The following is a 20,045-nucleotide window of genomic DNA, read 5'->3' as shown; positions in this document are numbered from 1 at the left end:
CGATAATAGGACCTCGATAAAAGGAAACTTCATCGGGTTTCAAAAGGCTGTTACCTGCAAAATATCATTCTGATGGTCAACCAAAAAAATAATGAAACATGCTTTAAACATTCTAGAATAAGAATCCATCGTTGTTTTTTGAAAAATAAAATATCCAATTTGCAAAAAGACGCTATTCACGTACAAAACTGTAAATTTTCAATTTCCAACATTTTTTCATAAAATTTATGGCTTTTACTCTCGAAATGGGTTACTCTCGAGTAGAAAATAGCTCGATTGTGTGAGTTTCAAAAAGCATATTTATTCTGACACACGAAGTTGGTCACAATATTTCGCAATGCTGTCAGATAGCACAAAAGGACCAATTTTTACCCTTTCATTTACAGATATCCAGTTTCGAAGACAGATCATGAGCCATTAAACACAATCCTTAGCTGATTCCACATAGAATATAAGTAAAAACTTGTGTTATTCAAACAGTGTTTGCGATAGAAATGCGAATTGAAATGTTTGATTTATGCGAGGGATCCGGCAGCGAATATCTCCAAGTGGAAAGCTGTGGCGGCAGACGCGAGTCGATCGTGTGACTAGAGTAAAAGTCGTCCTGATCGAGTTGTGCCGTTGACATTCCCTCGTTCTTAACAAGAATTTTCAGCTTCCGAAGCATCGACAAGCGTTAGAAGGTCAGAACATGTGGAACTCGGAGTGTAATGTCTAATCTACTTTAAAAGTGTGTCGCATTTCCATTTTTATACTCTCGATTAATCATCAGACGTTAAAAAGTCGATTTCTCATCGGGCAATGCTCGGCAATTATAATATTCTACAATTTTCCCACGTGAAAATCGTTCTTCGTATTCCATATTTATAATTATGGAAAAGCGCGGTTATTAGAACCACAAAATTTATGTTCTGCCTGCACACGACGAACAATTGCTTTTCGGTTTCTGCTTGAATTTATTCATACAAAACATTTCATGTTCAAACAATTTTAATCATAAATCAGAAGAGGAATATAAAGGACCCTGAGAATTTGAATTCGAACTCAAAATCGTGAAAACATAATTATAATTTCTCAACGGATCATTTTGCGACTAGATAAATAAATCTAAATAAAAAATCGAATTCAGAATTGATTACAATTACACTCGGAAAATAATTTAACAAAAATTATCGATAAGCTACTTCAATTTTGGAAATGTTATATTATTTCAAATATGATTTTGTCTTTTGGTATGTCAAGTTCGTATACCACATTAGAAAATATTTGTTCAAATGATTAAATATCACGATCACTATGGCGCAGGAAAAAGTTTTTCATAAAAAAATTTGATATTTTATCACCATGTACGGTGAGTTGAAAAAAAAAAAAAATTATTTGTGCTTGGCTTAGTTCAGGACACAATAGATAACGCAATAATAACACTTGATAAGTCAAAGCAATCAAATCGATACTAGCGTATAACTATAGTACAGAAAGTAAAATTCAATGGCATTTTATACTGTTACATAACGAGAATGTGGAATAATATATTGATAAGCGATACCTATTTTAAAGATATTTGAAACCCTGGAAGCAGGCAAATTTCAAAATCCGTTCCCTTGGTCGTAATATTGAAATGACGACGCATTGTCAAGCATACAAGATCGATGAGCACTCACCTTATGGCTGAGACCTAAGACGTCATCTTCTAAGGACACGTCGCTGTATATTTCGTCTGCCGTGTCGCAAGTCGATCCTCTCCCAGAACTGTTGAAACTGCTGCTTCGATAGAGTTGGCTGCAAAGCGGAAAGTCTAGTCAGTATAATAAGCAAATACGGAAGTAAAGAGAAGGAGAAGATCTTGGCAGAAAATTGCGAAACGGTGATCAGTGAACCACAGTTCTTGGCGCGTTAGCCAGCCTGACACAGCTTGATGCTAATAAACCATATCTGGGATTGTTGACGAAAATAGGACCAGAGACGCTCGGCGATATTTGGGTTTTCAAATTTTTAATGGATGTACAGAGCTAGGATCATTTTGTGAATGTCGCGTTAAAACGTAATCGTAGGTAATTTAGTCATTTCGATAATTGCATTTCGTTTGACATGGAAACCTTCAAAATGTTCTCAAGATAGATGAAACTCAAGCTGTCACGACAGATGAATACTGGCCGATAATTACGTGCGGTTATAATAATTGGAAGAGTTCTGCTAATGAATTCAAATTCATCTATTCATGTGCCAGGTTGTAATTTAGCATAAGTAGTTTAGCACTAGTAAGATCGGTAAAAATTTTACACCTTTTCTAAATCAATCAATCAAAGTTTCGTTTACTATACTGAATTGCTTCTCCCCTTAATTTTTTTAATCCTACAGTTCACTTTATACTGTATTATTTTCTGAACTACAATTGCAGTTAAATGAAAAATATAATGACTTATTAATGGAGCGTTGAAACCGTACAAAATAAATTGTATATTATAGTGATTTTAGACAGAAATCATGATTAAAGCAAAAAAAAAATCATTATTAATTCGGGGTTCGTTTTTTGGAATCAGAAATTGTATCCTGACTTGTCCAGGTATTAGAGTTTGAAAATACGATTTTTACATTAAACTTTCGAAAAATGTACCGCTAATTAATGACAATTTTTTCAAGTATTAATACCAACACTTTCAAATGGTGCGAGAAAACGAAATTATGAGTAGAATTTTTTTTCTTACGATCGATGGTACTTTGTGTATAACAACGAGTTTATTTCTTCGACAAACTCAAAATTTCAGTCTTATTTTAGAAATTCCCTGAGTTTTCTCGGTTTTGCAGGTTTTTCCTGTGCATACGAACCCCGCGAATTGTAAATACCGAAAATCTCAAGTACTGGCATCACCGAATGGTATAACGAAACAGATTTCTATCATACCGGTATTTCGAAAGACATTATTTGAAGTTACCAACAGAAGAAACAGGCGAGTTACCAAGTGAGCGCGAACATCAATTCGTTTCGTACAGATTAACCTAAGATCGCGCCGATGGTAGAGCGGATAGAAACAATTGCAGGGAAGCAATCTACGGTCGGCAATGTAGAATTTTGCGGATTTTAAGTGTAGAGAGAGAGAGACATTTAAAAAAGTAGAATCGAGCGGCGCGGCAACACGTACGAACGTCGAATAGCGCAATCGTTGGAAATTAATAAAATCTTAATAATGAATAAAAAATTATTGTAAAATCTTCCAACACAGGGAGAAATATTTTTACCAATAAAACTTTATATTTTCCATACGAATCGAACTCTTCTAACCACGGATTAAAAACGCTTTAATTTAGTAATTCAGCTTCAATTTTTTAGGCACATTTGTTCTCTCCGTTAAGAGCGTATAGTGTGCAAATTGTTCCTAGTTATCCCTATTTATGGTCGTAATATCCCGATTTGTAGAAAGCAAGAAAACTAGATTGGCTGCTGATCGTGAGCGTCAGCGAGCAGCGCAAGTAGAGCGTTGACCAAGCGAGCGGCTGCTGGCCGGCATATTGCGCGCAGGTAAATCAATATGACATAAATAATAAACTATGTATACACTCAGTTGAGCCGATCGTTGTCAGTGGGTCAATAGACGAGTTACGACGGCATCAGGCGGATACGAGGAAACGATAAAAAAATATTTTCAAACCTGAGATTTGTCCGCAGATAAACACAGATGTGTTTTTTCAAATCATCTGCAGACTCTGCTTCATTGGGCATAAAAGTGTGAATACAACAGAGAAGCTGTTGTTCCTAAGCCTTTATTGTACACTCTTCAATTTTTACGCGGGAAAAACGAGCAGCATATTTCAGGCTTTGTTTTCTCGAAACTCGAAACAGCTTGACTCAATTTTTAATTTAAGTTTTTTCTTTTCTATAAGAATATAAATCTTCATAAATATGTTCAACCTTTTTCCTAACTGAGTGCGTAAAGGTTATTCTTTTCAAACCAAATCACAGAAATATTACTAATTAGAAATTTATAAACGGTATTCTGTGACAAAATCATTTGAAAGAAAAAAAAAAAAAAAAGAATGACTAGCGATGAAATAATTACAGCACATAGGATCACTTCACTGTATAAATACTAATTGTAATTTGAAGTAATTATATATTTCCGTCTAGTTCTCACCTTGCTAACGCGTTGGAGCTGAGCCTCTTGTTCCCAGAGCTGTAAAAGAATAATGAAAGAATGAAGTGAAAAACATGACACATAAAAAGATATGGAGAGAAGCTGTTACTGGAGGGTGTTACACAGGCTTGGCGTACAGGTGGTTACACAGAAAACGTTAATAGGTCTATCAGGCTTAAGCTTAGTGTCTTTGACCAATTTTTAATTCCCCTTAAGAAACAAATTTCCATGAAAATGAGGCAAATAAATATAAATTTATGATGAGTGTTTAAAAGAGGAAATCATATGCAAAGTAAAAGTGTTCGACAATAGTTTATAGAAAATACAAAATATACTCAAACTGTAATAACTTGATCAATAATTCAATAATATATCGTGTGCCAAGGAACGAAAGAATCACACGAGTTACAATCGTCAACTTTTGACCCGAGTCACACGCGATAGTTTTTATAACAAGCGAATGAGAAGTGATTGGGTTTTGCGCGATAGTTTTTCGGGACGCGAGAGGTAAATTTCATCTCCCTAGAGACGAAAGTGAAGCAATTGTGGACTGCGCATGCGCGAATCTATCTTTACAACAGCGAGATGAAATTGGCTAGTTTCGTCCCGCTAACTGCTACGCAAAGCCCCACATTTCATGCACGTGTGATAAAAATTATATTGAATAAAAAATTTAGTGCATGCGACACATAACATGATTTATACGGTGTTTTCGGTATTTACTACCGCTTCTCGATATAATAATGCAAAATGTGTGTTTCATCTATTGTAATCACTTTTATTTACTTTACAGGAAATACCTCTCACCGTTCCAGGTTTTCAACGTGTCACGTTACCATACGTATACATTATACATAGGTATACACGTTACCTATGCGCAGCTGAGTAAATTATACGGATGCAAAAAAATTTTTGAAGCAAACTTTACGATACACGTTCTCAAATATTAATTCGGTACGATATATACGTGTACATTAGGGTGGCGCAAAAAAACCGACTATTTTTTTTTTTTTTTTTTTCTTTCAGTCTCGTGTAACAAAATGTTAGTTTTTGATGTTTTAAGAGCTCACTCCAAAGGACAGTTGAAAAAAAAAAATTTTAAGAGGTCGCTCCACATTTTTTTAAACGTCAGAAATCGTCGAAAATCGATTTTTTTTTTCTCGTTACGGTATAATTTTATAGGAAAAAAAATATGAGTTTCCGAAAGTTTCAGTTCAAAATTTGAATTTTGAAAGGTCGCTCATAATTTTTTTTCAATTTTTTGGTGCATTTCTTTAGATCTTTTCCAGCGACCTTTTAATATTCATATTAAAATTTCATAAATCTTTTTTCTTTTATTTAGTAAGAAAGAATCGATAACAATACACCACGACATGAATAAAAAATCAAACTAAATACTGAAAATATAATTTTTTCAATTCAATTTTTTTTTACGATTTTTGACATTTTAAAAAACTTGGATCGACCTCTTAAATTTTTTTTTTGAGCTGTCCTTTGGAGTGGGCTCTTAAAACACCAAAAACTAACATTTTGTTAAACGAGACTCAAAAAAAGAAATAGTCGGTTTTTTGCGCCACCCTAGTGTTCATACGTACACGAAGTGATTTACTTAGAACTGAAATTTCCTCACCAAGCAACAAGCTAACTATTATTCGGTCACACTTCGAAACAATGAATAAGTATCAATATGGAACGTACATAACTACATAAGAAAAGGCCCAGTAATCAGTAATAGACAGTAGACGTGAATTCTTTGTCTTTTTATACGTCGGAGAGGATAAGCCATGACCAATCACTATTCCAATGCACTATATTAGCTCTATAGTAGCAGGTAAGCCACACCGTTTCTGGCGGGAGAAATCTAGTCTCGCGATGACTCATAAATTATAGGTTCATATACACGAACAAGAGGGTACATAAATCCATGCATTGAAATAGGCTTGACCAATTGTCAAAACATTCTACCGCGTCGAAAAAATTCAGAATTATACGAATGCAAATATAATATGAAAAATCCAAGAATATGAGGATATATAAAATATCATTTATTATATTCTCTAAATAACTAGAACGTGATTGGTAGGAGAGACAGTTACCTATCAATGACGCGTTAAATGTATAGGAACTTGATCAACGTGTACCGAATTACCAAATACTTCAACTTACTAAGTGCATAAAATTCCGCAAGTATAATGTGTCGCAATTTAATTAGTTTCCCAGCACATTTACGGAGGTTAGGCTTTAACACTAGGATGCAATAGAAGGCAGAGAAAGATAGATTAAATAGCCAACCGCGATCGGAAAAATGCTAAGGGTTATTTAGATGTGGATTGTTTCCTTACTGTCTGAAGGAACCCCAGCGCCTGTTCGGTAAACCTTCTTCCATATGGCTGTAAATCAATCACAAGCCTTACCTTAAGCTTTATCTCTCAATTTACATACATATTTATCTAACGATAAGTACGTGTGACATATGTGCGTCTAATTATGTATCAAGTTTAATAGACATTGTAATTTATGATCAATGTACAGAACGCAGAATCTATAGACACAACTGCGATACGTATGATCTACAGAAAGAATTGTGGCAAATACATGGAAGAGACCTAATTTTTTTCATTCATTTGTTGTTGAGTTTATATGGAAACAACGCGTTTCTGTCGTTCATTGTACATTTCGCAACGGTGGAAATTCTGTGAAATGTGTTCAAACCGATAAAGTTTAACAGAACTTCAATTTGGAGACTTGTTCATTCCAACAAACGAACTGCTGGATTTGTGTCAATTTTCAAAAATATCTTAACATTATTACTTGTAATCTAAAATTTCGATTATCCTTTTCTGTACATTGGTTGCAACTATTGGGCGATATCCGAGTATCGAATATTGTCGAGTCATGCTATATGAGTAGAAATTCGAGTAGGTATGTAATGAGTTATGAATGGTGAAAGATCGAAGCATCATATATCGATAGTGCGGCTTACCTAGGTGGAGTTCGTCTCAAAGATGTTCTCAGCCAAGAATGTCTGCCGATGCTGCATGGAGGACTTCTGCCGTCTCTGCATCGGACATGAAAAAGAGAAATGAAAGCCATCTTGCATCATCAAGGTAAGTTTATCCCTCGTGAAGTAACGATCCTAGTAGGTTGTGGTAAGTGCCGCTGGCGCCAGTCCTAGAGCGCAAGTGCTTTCCACGTTTCTTTAGAACTTTCTTATTATAAGCTTCTTTTTACTGTTGACAGGATGAAATAACCGTTGGCAAAGCTACGCGATGCCGTTGAAAATCCGTCAAATAATTCTTGAGTAGGTACATAAAAGTATAGCTTATTGTTAGCTAGAGCCCGGAGCCTTATCTCGGCACGGCATTGTGAATTAATTTCAGACGGAACGCGAGTTTCTTAGCTCATTGCTTCCTTTGTGTTTTTCTCCTCCCCAACCGAGTCTTTCAAATAGTCGAATTTACAAGTAGAACGGACTTGGTATAAGCAGGTCGGTACACGTTCTTCAATGCAAACGGCTTTTATCTTACCGAGGTGTACCGCTATACCGTAATGTCCTTCCGAGCCACGAACTTGGGGGTCTAACAAGTCGTTCTTTTCCGACTGGTTTCAAGGTCAAACGTGTATAAAAATGCGATTTTTTTCAGTCACCTACGGGATTGTGTATTCTGAATTCTCTACGTCTGCACGAGAAATTACCATAATAACTGGGCTTGATTCTCCGAGCCCTCGAAGTGGTCATTATGAAATGTGTATTCAAACGAGGACTGGTTTGAGCACCAGAAACTGCACCTTAAGGTGCTCATAAAGACCCGTTGTACACCTCGAAAACGCGGGGATGCAAAACTCTAATACCGCTCGAGCGATCAGAGTGAAACTTGGGCAGTTAATGCGTTATTTTGGCAAAAGGTGGAGCGTCTTCTTACTTTTTCAAAATTTTGAAAAAATTTTTACAGATTGGTTACCACTCACAGAAATTGGCCAAATTTTCACAGTTGCACTGAATGGATCGAACTAACCGGTATGATGCCACTCGGCGATGATGAAACACACATTTTGAGTCCAGACCCATGAGATTTGGTGGTGAAATAACGGAATGGCAGCTGATCTGGTTTTCGATTACGAAGATCACCGAAATCTCATTTTGGCGACATTTGTTACCGATATTACGCGCATGCCAGTAATGTATGCGTGTAATGTCGGTAAAAAATTACCGGCATGCATGAAAGGTCGGTAACAATTGTCGCAAAAATGAGATTTGGTCGTACTTCGTAATGAAAAACCAGATCAGCTGCCATTTCGTCATTTCACCATCAAATCTCATGGGACTGGGCTCAAAATGTGTGTTTCATCACTGCCGAGTGGCATCATACCGCACAGGTCGATCCATTCAGTGCAACTGTGAAAATTTGGCCAATTTCTGTGAGTGGTAACCAATCTGTAAAATTTTCTTCAAAATTTTGAAAAAGTAAAAAGACGCTCCACTTTTTGCCAAAATAAGTCATCAAATTGCCCAAGATTCACTCTGATCGCTTGAGCGGTATAGGAGTTTTGCATCCCCGCGTTTTCGAGGTGTACAACGCGTCTTTATACGCACCTTAACCGTCATTCAAATTCACTTTCTTATAAAGTTTGCCTACTGATCAAGGTATGCCCCCAACATAAGTGCAAAAATTGTGCTAGTCTACCGATTGGTCTCTGTTAAGAACATGGATTTCCAGAATATTCTCCGCCCATCCGAAACCATTGAATCATCTACTAGACAATACATTTAAGAATGGTTTTCAGCCCTCCAGCCATCTTCGACGAATAAAGTCGACACGTCCTACGTCATGGGGTGGCTGTTGAGTTAAGCAGAGGCTTCATCCGAAGGCTAAAGAATGTATATTTGTGTACCCAAACGGTAGGTAAGAAAATATGTGTATATGCTGCATAGTAAAGAACAGCTTGTACGCAGTATAAACCCGAGTGTAAACCTTAAGTTGAATTTTTGTTTTTTGTAGACGACACTGTTTACTTTAGGGGAAGAGTTCGAGCTTTCGCAGCCCTGCAGAATTTCATTCGTCATGATCCACTCTTTTGGGAATGATATAGAATGCACCTAGTAATCCTTGGCGCTAAACCTACGACACGCCTGGGTTTTGTGCGCCCTTTATTGTCGTATAAATAAATTTGGATCTGTGAAAGTTTATCTCCTCAGATTATGCGCATGGAGCTTTTCGCCGTAAAACGAAGTTACGGTAGTCCAAAATATGGGTTTGAATTGATTCGAATAATCAGCAATTTCACATCCCACAAAATCACGAAGATATAGCTACTAACATTAGCGTAACGATGCATGTTTAGGAAAAATAGTTTTTCGCAACTCAAGGATTGTCCGAAACTGATTAAACAGTAACAAAGCATAATATGCTCATACTTTGAAACGCCAACTCGTTCGAAACCATTCTAAAATTCCAATAAAATGATTTTTATATGATGTTTTGTTACGTCAAAGTTACTAACTTCAACCTCGTTCAAAATCAGATAAATTTTTCGTGGCCATCTATAACCAAGCCGGAGAAAATCTGCTCCTTCGAAAACTTTGAAGTCCAAATACTATCATCGCGAAGTGAATTCATCTCGACACTTGATTGAAGTGAAATCATTAGATAACGCCGGTGCAACTTGACTTGACGAGTAAACTTGACCTTCAGTGACTTGCGTGATCCAGAAGTCGTTGCAAACAGTTGCATTCGGCATGAAATAACTAGTATCAAGACTTGAAAAAATATATCAGTATTGTATGCGAGGAACGATCGGAACGGTGTGAAATTGAATTGCACATGGAATTTCCGCAGCACCTGTTTGCCGTCTTGCATGGCTGCCTTTTCCCCCTTGCCGTCTTACATAAGTGTGTATACCTGTACTTTAAATATACATCTCTAACCCGTGAGTATGCCGATAAAGGTTAGGATAATAGGGCATTCCATGTAAATTTAACCGGTTCTGACTCTCTTCATCTCCAATTTCTTTTTCCGATCAACAGCACCGTTGTATAGAGTGTATGAAATACGCGAAATTTCGAGGAAAAAATAATGGTAAATATTCCAATTACCTTGTACAAAGATTTTTTGTGTTACACTTTCTTAATTTGTAACTTTTTCAAAATAAAAAATTTAACCTAAAAATCAGGATTTAATTGTGTTTCGAGGAAAGTATTTCTGTGGAGTAACCGAAGTGTACACAAGCTTAATACTGAGAAAATTTCTTGGTATGATTAAAATTGCTAGTAAACAAACATTTACATGGTATGACAACTACAATACAAATAAAAAGTTGTAGGAAAAAGTGGGAAAAATTCATTTAAAACACAATTATAATTGTAGGAAAAAAATTGAAGATGTTGGCAGATCGAGTTCACATGGAATGCCATTATCGAATCACTTACAAACAAGAAGCATTTGTCTCCAACACTAACTTCAGAATTTCTCACGCACTGTGCTATGTTGCAAGTGCGATAAGGTGGTCAGCGTGTGCCTATTTTGCACTTGGCACACGTCGGACCGTTTGGTCCGTCAAGGCCACCTGCTGGTAGCCAACTACGATCTTTGTGTAACAAATCATGCGTGCTCACTTTGTATCCATATATGTAGCCTATTGCCTATACCATATTGGTGTAAATGCATCATGTGTACAATGGATACAGTTTCATGCAGAAAGCTGAGCAGCGAACGGAGGTCTGCAATTCACTAGACCATCGTTACAATTGTTAGACTACTCAGTTTCACGATACAGTTGAGACCAATTTGAACCAATCGAAAAGTTCTCTTTATACATTGTATCAACTGTCATGTATACCTTCAACTTTTACAGTTATTGATAGATTTTCGGAAAAACTTACAGCTCGTAAATTTGTCTCTGAAATGGAACACCCAGAATGTCCATAACCTTTTGATTTCCCAAACAGATGCGGTTAATCATGATTTGAATATTGTACCTGTTCCCACGCTCGCATTTGGGAAGATAAAGTTGAATTAGTAGTGCAGTAGGCCCTTGACTTTTGAAACGTTGGCCACATTGCGACGAAAGATTAGTTTCTTCCTCATCATGTCGTCTCATGTCGAGCATCGAAAGAGTTCCTTATCTTTGAAAATTCCAATCCTCTCTCTACATCCGTCTGGATCCGTTGATCCAGATGCTATTCGTTGATCTCTTTCTAGTGAGTCGAAATATTCGATTTCACCCTCTTCTTAATTTGGAAGTAGATTTCGAGGTTCGAAGCTGATAATTTGTTACCAATTCCTAGTATTACTAGCCTTGAAAGATCTTAATATTGTACAGAATCCTGATGTTTTTAGTTTGCCCTGAGAAATTGTTTTTCTAACCTAAAACTTTTACGACTGAACATTTTCGACCTCAATTACTTTACATTTGCCGCACGAAAACGTTGCTTGTTTCAAGTTTAAAAAATATAAGTTTAAAAATTACTCAGCACCGAACTGTTCCCAAAGTCTTCCACCATACCCACACAGATATAAAAAGATAAATACGTATAAGGATAAAGAGGCTGCTCCTGAGTGTTTAAAAGTGCTTTTACCTTTTTTCACCCACGAATATAATTCTGCAGCTTGCCATACAGGCATCAATAGTTAAAATATTGCCTGTGAATAATCAAACCCAAGTCAAACAGTTATCAGAAACCGGGTCCCAGGGCTTCCGTTTCCGGTGTAAGATTTCGCCTGCCAAGACAGGTACACACGGCACCTTTGCTCTACCCACATCTGCACGTCTAGGAAGAAAACAGACACCGCGCTTGCAAAGAAAAGAAAACCGCACACTATAAGAACACGGCAAAAGTGATAAGGTCATACGCGAGACTCGGAAGGGAATAAGTGCAGTGAAGAGAGGAAGACTCGAGAGATCTTTTACCGTGGAGGGTTGGACCTCGTCGGCGAGGGTGCCGAGCTTCCGGGCGAGTCACCGTCTCCGTAGCCGAAGCCCTCGTAGCTCTCCTCCTCCTCCTCGGGGTCGCTTTTGCTCGCTCGAAGGGCGACGCTCGATGGTCCCTCGGGATCCGGGCTGGGCGGGCAGGGCGCTGCGGCAGGTGCCGAGGAGGATGAGACCAGGTTGTGGATGTCAACGGACATCGAAAGGGAGGCCGGGCCGCTGTTCGTACCCCCGCCTCCCCCCGTCGGAAGTTCACTCGATGAATAGTAGTTCCTGTAGGGAAGTTCGCTCCTGGTATCCTCGCCGGCTGACGTCGCTGTCTGGGATCGGGAACTCACCATACTCGACCTTGTATCCTGCAGACGCGAATTAGCCGACATATTTTATTATGCTATGGGTATGAACGTCTATACAGCGAAATGTTTTTTATGGGGTATTATACAGTATGTATTTAATGTAATTCGAAGATCGATAATGCCTTTCTGTTAGGGTAGACCAAAGAGAAAAAAAAATTCTTTTTTTTCTTTAGTTACCGTGACAATATCGTTTAAGATGATGAAGAACAAATTCTGATAAAGTTTGAGCTCTTAATATTAATATCGTGCCCGTAATTTTTGATTTCCCATTTTGAATTTTATTGCGTTCCATCGAATCAGCATGTTGTAGAAATCAAAATACATATTCTTGTAAAAAATCGAACGATCTACAAAAAAAGGTCTGATATGATTTTTCGCCAAGTCGACTAGTTTAAAAGTTATTCAAGGTTAAAAAAAAATTTGATAAAGTTTTCTGGTTAGAGATTTTATAAGTTTTCCATAATTTTCGATGCCCGTAACTGGAAACAACAATGATTCCATATAGATGATCCTGGAAATTCATCGGCATCTTGACTTCCGAATACATAATTGAATCTTATCCTCAACTTTGTGTTTTATGGAATATTCAATTCATTCGCGTTACAATTTTATCCCTAGGGAACGAAAATTTTAGACACATGTCATAGAATGGACTATGCGGTTTTAGAAAATTTATGAATATAAAGAGATTTCCAAGACTTGTATAATAGACGCTGTTACGATACTTGTGCGCGCAATCATTGGTCATCACTTTTCAACACCGTCTATTCATACAATTATTCGCATTCATTCGCCTGTTAGAATAATTGTTACCCAAAGATAATCACTGCGACGTAACAAATTAGTTTATTTCCGTTAAATTGAATGAAAGCGAATCAGAATCTGCGAATTTAATAAAACATTTGTAGTCAATTCGATTCAAATTCAATACAGCAAAATTAAAATTTATCAAATACATTGTTTTGAACAAGAATAACTTGGATAGATGACATAGATATTCAAGAATCTTTTTATTTCGTTCCGTTTTTATTGGAATATAATTTTTTTTTTAATACGACCCTCAAGCTTGTGATTAGATGTATCGAAGACTTACTCTTCTGTGATAAATTACCATCCATTGATTTGAAATGCGTAACTCAACGGAATTCAAATATATTGTCGCAAGCTAATTACGTCAGTTGAAAACAATACGGTATAAATCCATTAGATTTATTAATAAAATCAATTATCTCTGATGTCATTTAGAATAGCAAAACTGCACGTGGATTTGTATGTACAAACTGTTGTATCACATATCATACCCAATGAAACGGGGGATTAAAAACTGCCACTTCGTCTAACGTGTGTTCAAATAATACGTAACGTTGGATAATTTTCACTGTAAGAATAATGCATTCACAGTGAGCGATATTCATTCTATAACTCTCACAGTCACCAATGATTCTCGAGTAAAATGGTAACTTCTGCTCATTCCAGTTACCTAGTAGTTTACTAATTAATCTGTCATACTGTAAGTAACAGAATGAAATTGGCTGCATGCATTAAGCGTTTATACAGACAAACCTAAGCACATGAGAAAATTAAGTAATAACTTTATTCACGTATGCCATATTACCAGAGACTGAATCATGCAGTGTTAACAAGACGGCGGGATTTTTTTTTTTTTTTTTTTTTTTTTTCAAAACTCGTATTATACTGAACGGAAGTTCCAACAGAGACGTGGAAAAATTATTCTAAGCAGCGGTGCACTGCGGCTGGTAAAAAAGCCACGATAATGCGTGCGAAAAGCAGGTATAATATAAAAGAATGAATAATCTGTAGTTTAATTATCAGAATCTACTACGGAATGAGGGTTGAACAGCATAGAAAGATGGAGAGGCGCCAAGAGAAATTCCTGCATAACCACGATGCGTGACCAGCGGCGCAGGAAGTTGTGAAGGATCGTGAACTGGGAAAGAATGAGGATACACGAAGGAGCAAAGGATATGAGAAAAGACGAGGAGAGGAGAATAACAGAGTACTTGTTGGAACTCATTGTACGAGCGACGTGACGAACGCAGCTGCATTTATAATGGTCTTCTGTTATATCAGCGATGTTGCATGGAACTTTTACTCATAGTTCGAAGGAATTAAACACGGTAAGTGTAAGTGCACAGCTGTTCAACACCCACTGGAAAGAATTCATGCGCAGACGTATATTTTCGGAAGAGAGCAAAGCGTTGCGCATCCTTTAAAAGTGTGTGTATACCTATACATATACGTGCATAGGTATTACACGAATACATAACCTTATACTATATGAATTTACATATATATGTATACACTATACACACATATGTTTATCGGATTACGTATTCAAGTTCACGTGTGTATACCTGCTTGAAGATTTATATTGAAAACGTGTCCAAAAGTTATGCAGAGAAATAGAATGGATTTAAACCAGAAGGAAACGGAAAGAATTTATCATATAATATGGTTTCAACATAAATTTCAAAAACCCACTACAATTCCAGTACCTACAGACTACCAACGGCTACACCGAACTGAAATAATTTGCATTTTTTCATTTTATATGCTGACTACATTCGACGGCAAATTAGAATTTCAATGAATCTCGAAATGTCTTTAATCATCTCCAAGTGAAAGATTACTTTCGCGTTAGCATAATAAAGAAATTTATTACACGTATAGTATCAAACGAATTGGTATTGATTTAGAATCCATTCTCATTACGTGTAAAATGAAAAATCTTTCCTTGCGTCAAGTGAATGAAACTTGATCCAACTGAAATTAATTCACTTCCTAATTATAGTCAAGTAATCGTCTATTTATAACGTATCAATTTTTTTTCAGCGTATAAAGAAGAAAGTATTGAATTTCCTTGAAATACGTCAGCAGTCTTGCGACGTCTATCTATAACGTTTAATGATTTGTGTATAGGTACAGTTCTACGTCAGCACCGCCATTCCGCTAGTTCCACGACCTCTGACCTCTGGCTGTCTTAGCCAGAATTTGTTTCGCGTGACACGTTACGTTTGAGTAAATTATCCGACCACACCATCGTCTAACACGTGCACAAGTCGGTTATCGCAAGTCTCAGGCCTCTCAAGATTTGTATATCTAATCACGCCAGAAACGGCACCGTAGGACTCTTTTAGAAAGAGGCGAAATTAGATAAGAGTAACGATAAGAAATAAAACACACTCTACACACCTTGCACTTCGATACTGTTCGGCCCTCTGATATACAAAGCGGTCTTCCCCACTTCAAAGAAGAAGAAGAAAAAGAAGAAAAACTGGATCTTCCGATACAACTCACAAAAGACTCGTCTCGCCTTTTCAAATTAGTTTATTTATGATATGTACACGTTCACTGAGAACCGATTGTTCTTATAAGAACAATGATTAATGGTCAAGTAATGTCCTAATTTAAAAAACAGTGTGACGATAAGGTACGTGAAAGTATCTGTATATAATATCAAAAACCGCGTTGCCTTCTGTAGGTACGCCAATAGACTGCTGAGAACGCTTTCAAAGAAGTTGATTTCTAATTACTAACCACCTGTTTCCTGCGTTCACCGGATTCCCCTCTTTCCTTAGGTATAGTTCGTTCGTAAATTCGTATAATATACCTACATACATGTACTTGAGCTTCGCAGTAGCCAGTAATAATGTGAAAACAGATTTCATTCACCGTTTAACGGTAGCGTTCGAGACGGCTCAACCAACTCAACCGGTCACACTGCTTTCAATGATCTAACCGTTAACGGAAGTTATTGCCATGCACACACACGCGCACACACACACACACCCGACACATAGAGTTACGAAGTAAACTATACCTCCACGTTGTACCGACAGGTAAAATTATCCTTGGCAAGACATCGATGCCTGATTGTCAATTCCTGTAAAATTAGTTCGCTTACTTGCGGAGAAACTTGATATGAGGATAGGATTTATCTACCGTGATATGTATCAAAATAAGAGACACAAGCTGGGTTTGATTACACTACAAGAAAGGTAAAATCGAGAGAGATTCGATCGCTCGTTGTACTCCCTTGACTCTCAATTTTCTGCACAACTCGTGCTTAACGAAATCCAGTTTACAACTTGTCGCAGGTATGAAGTATCGAGAACAAAGCGTGAGACGTAAGATGCACCAGACTAGACAGGATCTTTTCAAGGTCGGCAAATTCCACGCTGTAATCCATAAGCACCTGGCTTATATCTATCCTCCTTGGCACGTAGTATGCAAACGTTTAATTTTTCACTCGTTACGACTCATGAAATCATCTCCAAAGAGTCTTTTTTATTTTTAATTGACTGTCTTATTACAAAAGGCTAAATCGCATCAGCATTGCAGCAAAGTTTCCACGACTTTTGCGTGTACTTATTCAAGTCGATTTGTTGCTGGCTCAAAAAAGGGACCGTAACCTGTCTATGACCAAGCAGACGCAATTTGGATTTTGTCTAATCCATTCTTGACGCGTAATTGTGAAAGTGCTTAATATTTATGCAACACGTGTTTGAGATAGGAAAGCAAAAAGTGTTTTGTCCAATGTCCGAAAAAGGTGTAACTCGAGTATCAATCTTGACTGCAAGGTTTATGGGCAGCTGAGGCATGGTGTCTCAACCACATATTTTCCCAGTGAAGGTATAACATAATAAGAAATATTATACCATGTGAAACTGCCTGACGTTGAAGGAACGGAGGCGGAAATAGAGTAAGGGGAAAAGTGAAGATTGTTCATGAGCGTGAGAAAAAAGCCTGGATTCTTAAGCTCAGAGGCCATATATATATGCCCGAAGCACTTTGAATATCGAGAATAAGTATCGCATGGAGGGAAAGACAAGTGAAGACTGGTTCTTTCGATGTACCAACCGCTGATCTGCATTCCACAGATGATTGGAACGAAGATGAGCTACAAGACGTGGTCGGCGTTTGTAAACGTAAATTGCATCTCGTATCCACGAAGCTGAAATGCAGAGAAGCCAGGAACGGTGATGAAACTGTGAATCGCAGTCTCTGATCCAGCTACTGTAGCAACGATCCGAGTATAATCGCGTGAACTTCAATCTTCTATCTTTGCCTATGCTATTCAGGTCTGTCTGCAAGTTTCTCCATACTGTACCAGTGTAAGATATTTCTAACTGACGATGAGCCAATCCGAAGTTGGGGAGGTCGACCGACCTGCAACAGCCAGAGAGGAACTCGCGCTGTAAGTCCAACAGAATTCGAATGAGTCACTGGAAATAAATTTACGGTGGGGCTCTCACAAGCGTGGGATAAGCCACGAGGCAAACGTGTGTCTATAGGTGCAGTATTCGTGAATCGGCCAGACCGATGACCGAAGGAAAGGAGTCCGGCACTCGCCTGAAGAACGTTGACACTGTCGACGCTTTCTAGATCCAGTCAAAAGCATAACTTGGGTTATTACGTGAAAAGAGTTATCGTGGGTTGGATGGTTTTTAGCTTTCAGAGTAAAGTGCATTACGATTCCATTATTTTAAGTTAAGAGCAGCTCGTTATAGCTACCTCTTATCTCAATTAGTATAAATATAAATGGCTTGAGTAGATGAAATCGAAAATTATTGGTACTCGTTATGACTAATCTCAGAATACAGTAATGTTACACAGTTCGGAAGTAAAGATTTGCATCCGAAACGATTAGGAGCATGACTGTGTTTTAAAGTGTATCAAAAATACGTGTAATTGTAATATCGTAACTGTTAACAACTCGTACTTTACACATTTCATATACTGATTCATATAATACGTTATAAATTTTCAGATGATGATATGCCAGGATCGCGATTTTCAAACTACAGGATTAAAACTGTTAATCAAAACTTAGAAGAGGATAAGATTGGCGAAAGATTCACTCAACCACGATCGCTTTTCGTATGAGAAACTCAACTCCGAGAAATTCGATTTTGTAATTCAATTAATGAATGCAGGTATTACATCGTATCAAAAATATATACAGACCTACATGTTCAATTGAATGTCATGAAAAATTGACCCAAGCAAGTTTCCGCCGTCTGAAATCCAGTGAAAGTCATCGCGCAACAATTTTTCGGGCATAGTTAGCGGTGGCTATGTAAGCGATAAAATCTCACTAGTGCAACAGGGCAAAACTAAAAGACACCGAGGAGTGCAGACTTTCGGCTTTCCCTCATACAAGCAAAAAACGGCACTTTGTGTGCCTATCGATACATTAGCAGCTACGACTACTAATTGAACTAAAGTGACGTCAGTTTTTGGCATTTCATAGAAATAGAAATGATGAAAATATTTGTGCCTCACGCATTGCTTGTGGATATTGAGGTGTATCGTGTACCTACACATGTCAATTGAATTAGCTCAGTTCGAACTCGAACGATACAGAATTCCGCTGACATGGTCGTACAAGAGAGGTGTCTGGATACTAAAACAATTAATACTTAGCGCTAACAACCGCGAAGTGGAAGTAAATTGGACAGCAGGAAACATCCATGCCAGCAATGCTAGAGAGCCAATGCCAAGAGCAGAGCCTCGTTAATTGGCAGGGGAGTAACGCACACTTCTATCTATAGAATTTGTCCACTGATTCGTATTGTAGTCTGAAAAATAAGTCTACTTACAGCTCAACAATAGTCTATATGTATTAACATTATCGTGTAAATGGTGGCCTAGATGAATGCCATATCCATTAATACGCACATACAAATACAAAATGCCGAATTATCTGATATGCGAATGGGCATAAGTATATATATTACGCTTATATACATGTAACATGATCGCGAAGTAGCGTGTAAGAAGATCGTACAAAATGTGTGTTTCACCGTGGTGGAAATAAATCTACTCATGCAAGGAAAAATTTAACTGCGAAATAAGATCAGGCTGAAGTTTGTAAGGTTATTGATTTTTCTTAAGAAAATATCGTTGTTTTTCAACCTCAGGATTGCCTGAATTCACTAAACCGTTAATACAGCATGAATAAACTAAGATTTTGAAAATTCTAAAGGTGTAAAATAGCGAATTTTTTTTGTCGTTTTCTACTTTTCGATACGTTCACGTTACTAACTCCAGCCTCGTGAAACAACGATAAGATTTAGATGAAAAATAAACTACAAAATATAAAGAAAACAGAGTTTTTTTTATAGTGATGAACTTTTTACGCGGATATAATCACACCTGAGGATTATTTTTCCATAGAGAATTCTAATGTACAAAATCGCAGTGCGAAACCCATTCGTTGAGGTATAAAGTCAAGTACCATTCCTAACTTCAGGATCATGTTCAGGATGTCATAACTCTGCACGGAAGAAAAAAAAAATTTGTATCACTTTCTAAATCTGCAAGTATTCCATGAGTAAAAAAAAAAAAAACGTAGTCATTTTTATCTTGCAGTTTAATATTGAGTTGTAACCGCCGTGCGCGAAATAAGTTTCGGACAAGGTGAAGGAACGATTATTCGTAATAACTCCAGAGACCAAAATTATAATGACTTTCTCCATTGTTTATAATTTCACAAAAAGTTGTACAAACAGTTCTTTCATATTTCTCAACTCTGTATCTGGCCCGAATTCTCTACGAAGGTGATTTATGCGAATACTTCTAAAAAACTGAGGGATCCTATTTTTTATAA

General features: G+C 37.3%; 1 protein-coding gene across 4 annotated transcripts in view; it reads right to left on the bottom strand.

Moving 5' to 3' along the window:
- LOC124413393 (rab11 family-interacting protein 4) overlaps positions 1-20,045 on the bottom strand; it is a 73,360-nt gene that overhangs the window by 29,628 nt on the left and 23,687 nt on the right. For 2 of the 4 annotated variants that reach the window (XM_046893934.1, XM_046893936.1), the window contains exons 2-6: positions 12,039-12,412; positions 7,114-7,188; positions 6,473-6,520; positions 4,131-4,169; positions 1,662-1,779 (exon numbers count right to left, since the gene is read on the bottom strand). In XM_046893934.1, coding sequence (XP_046749890.1) covers positions 1,662-1,779; positions 4,131-4,169; positions 6,473-6,520; positions 7,114-7,188; positions 12,039-12,397 — 639 coding nt within the window. In that variant the 5' untranslated portion in view covers positions 12,398-12,412. The remainder of the gene's footprint in view (positions 1-1,661; positions 1,780-4,130; positions 4,170-6,472; positions 6,521-7,113; positions 7,189-12,038; positions 12,413-20,045) is intronic. The other 2 variants (XM_046893935.1, XM_046893937.1) reach the window with 2 other exon arrangements.

The sequence above is a fragment of the Diprion similis genome, chromosome 12 (assembly GCF_021155765.1).
Source record: "Diprion similis isolate iyDipSimi1 chromosome 12, iyDipSimi1.1, whole genome shotgun sequence".
In the NCBI taxonomy this organism is placed as follows: domain Eukaryota; kingdom Metazoa; phylum Arthropoda; class Insecta; order Hymenoptera; family Diprionidae; genus Diprion; species Diprion similis.
Note: the sequence above shows the minus strand (reverse complement) of the source record. Positions and strands in the feature narration are given on the sequence as shown.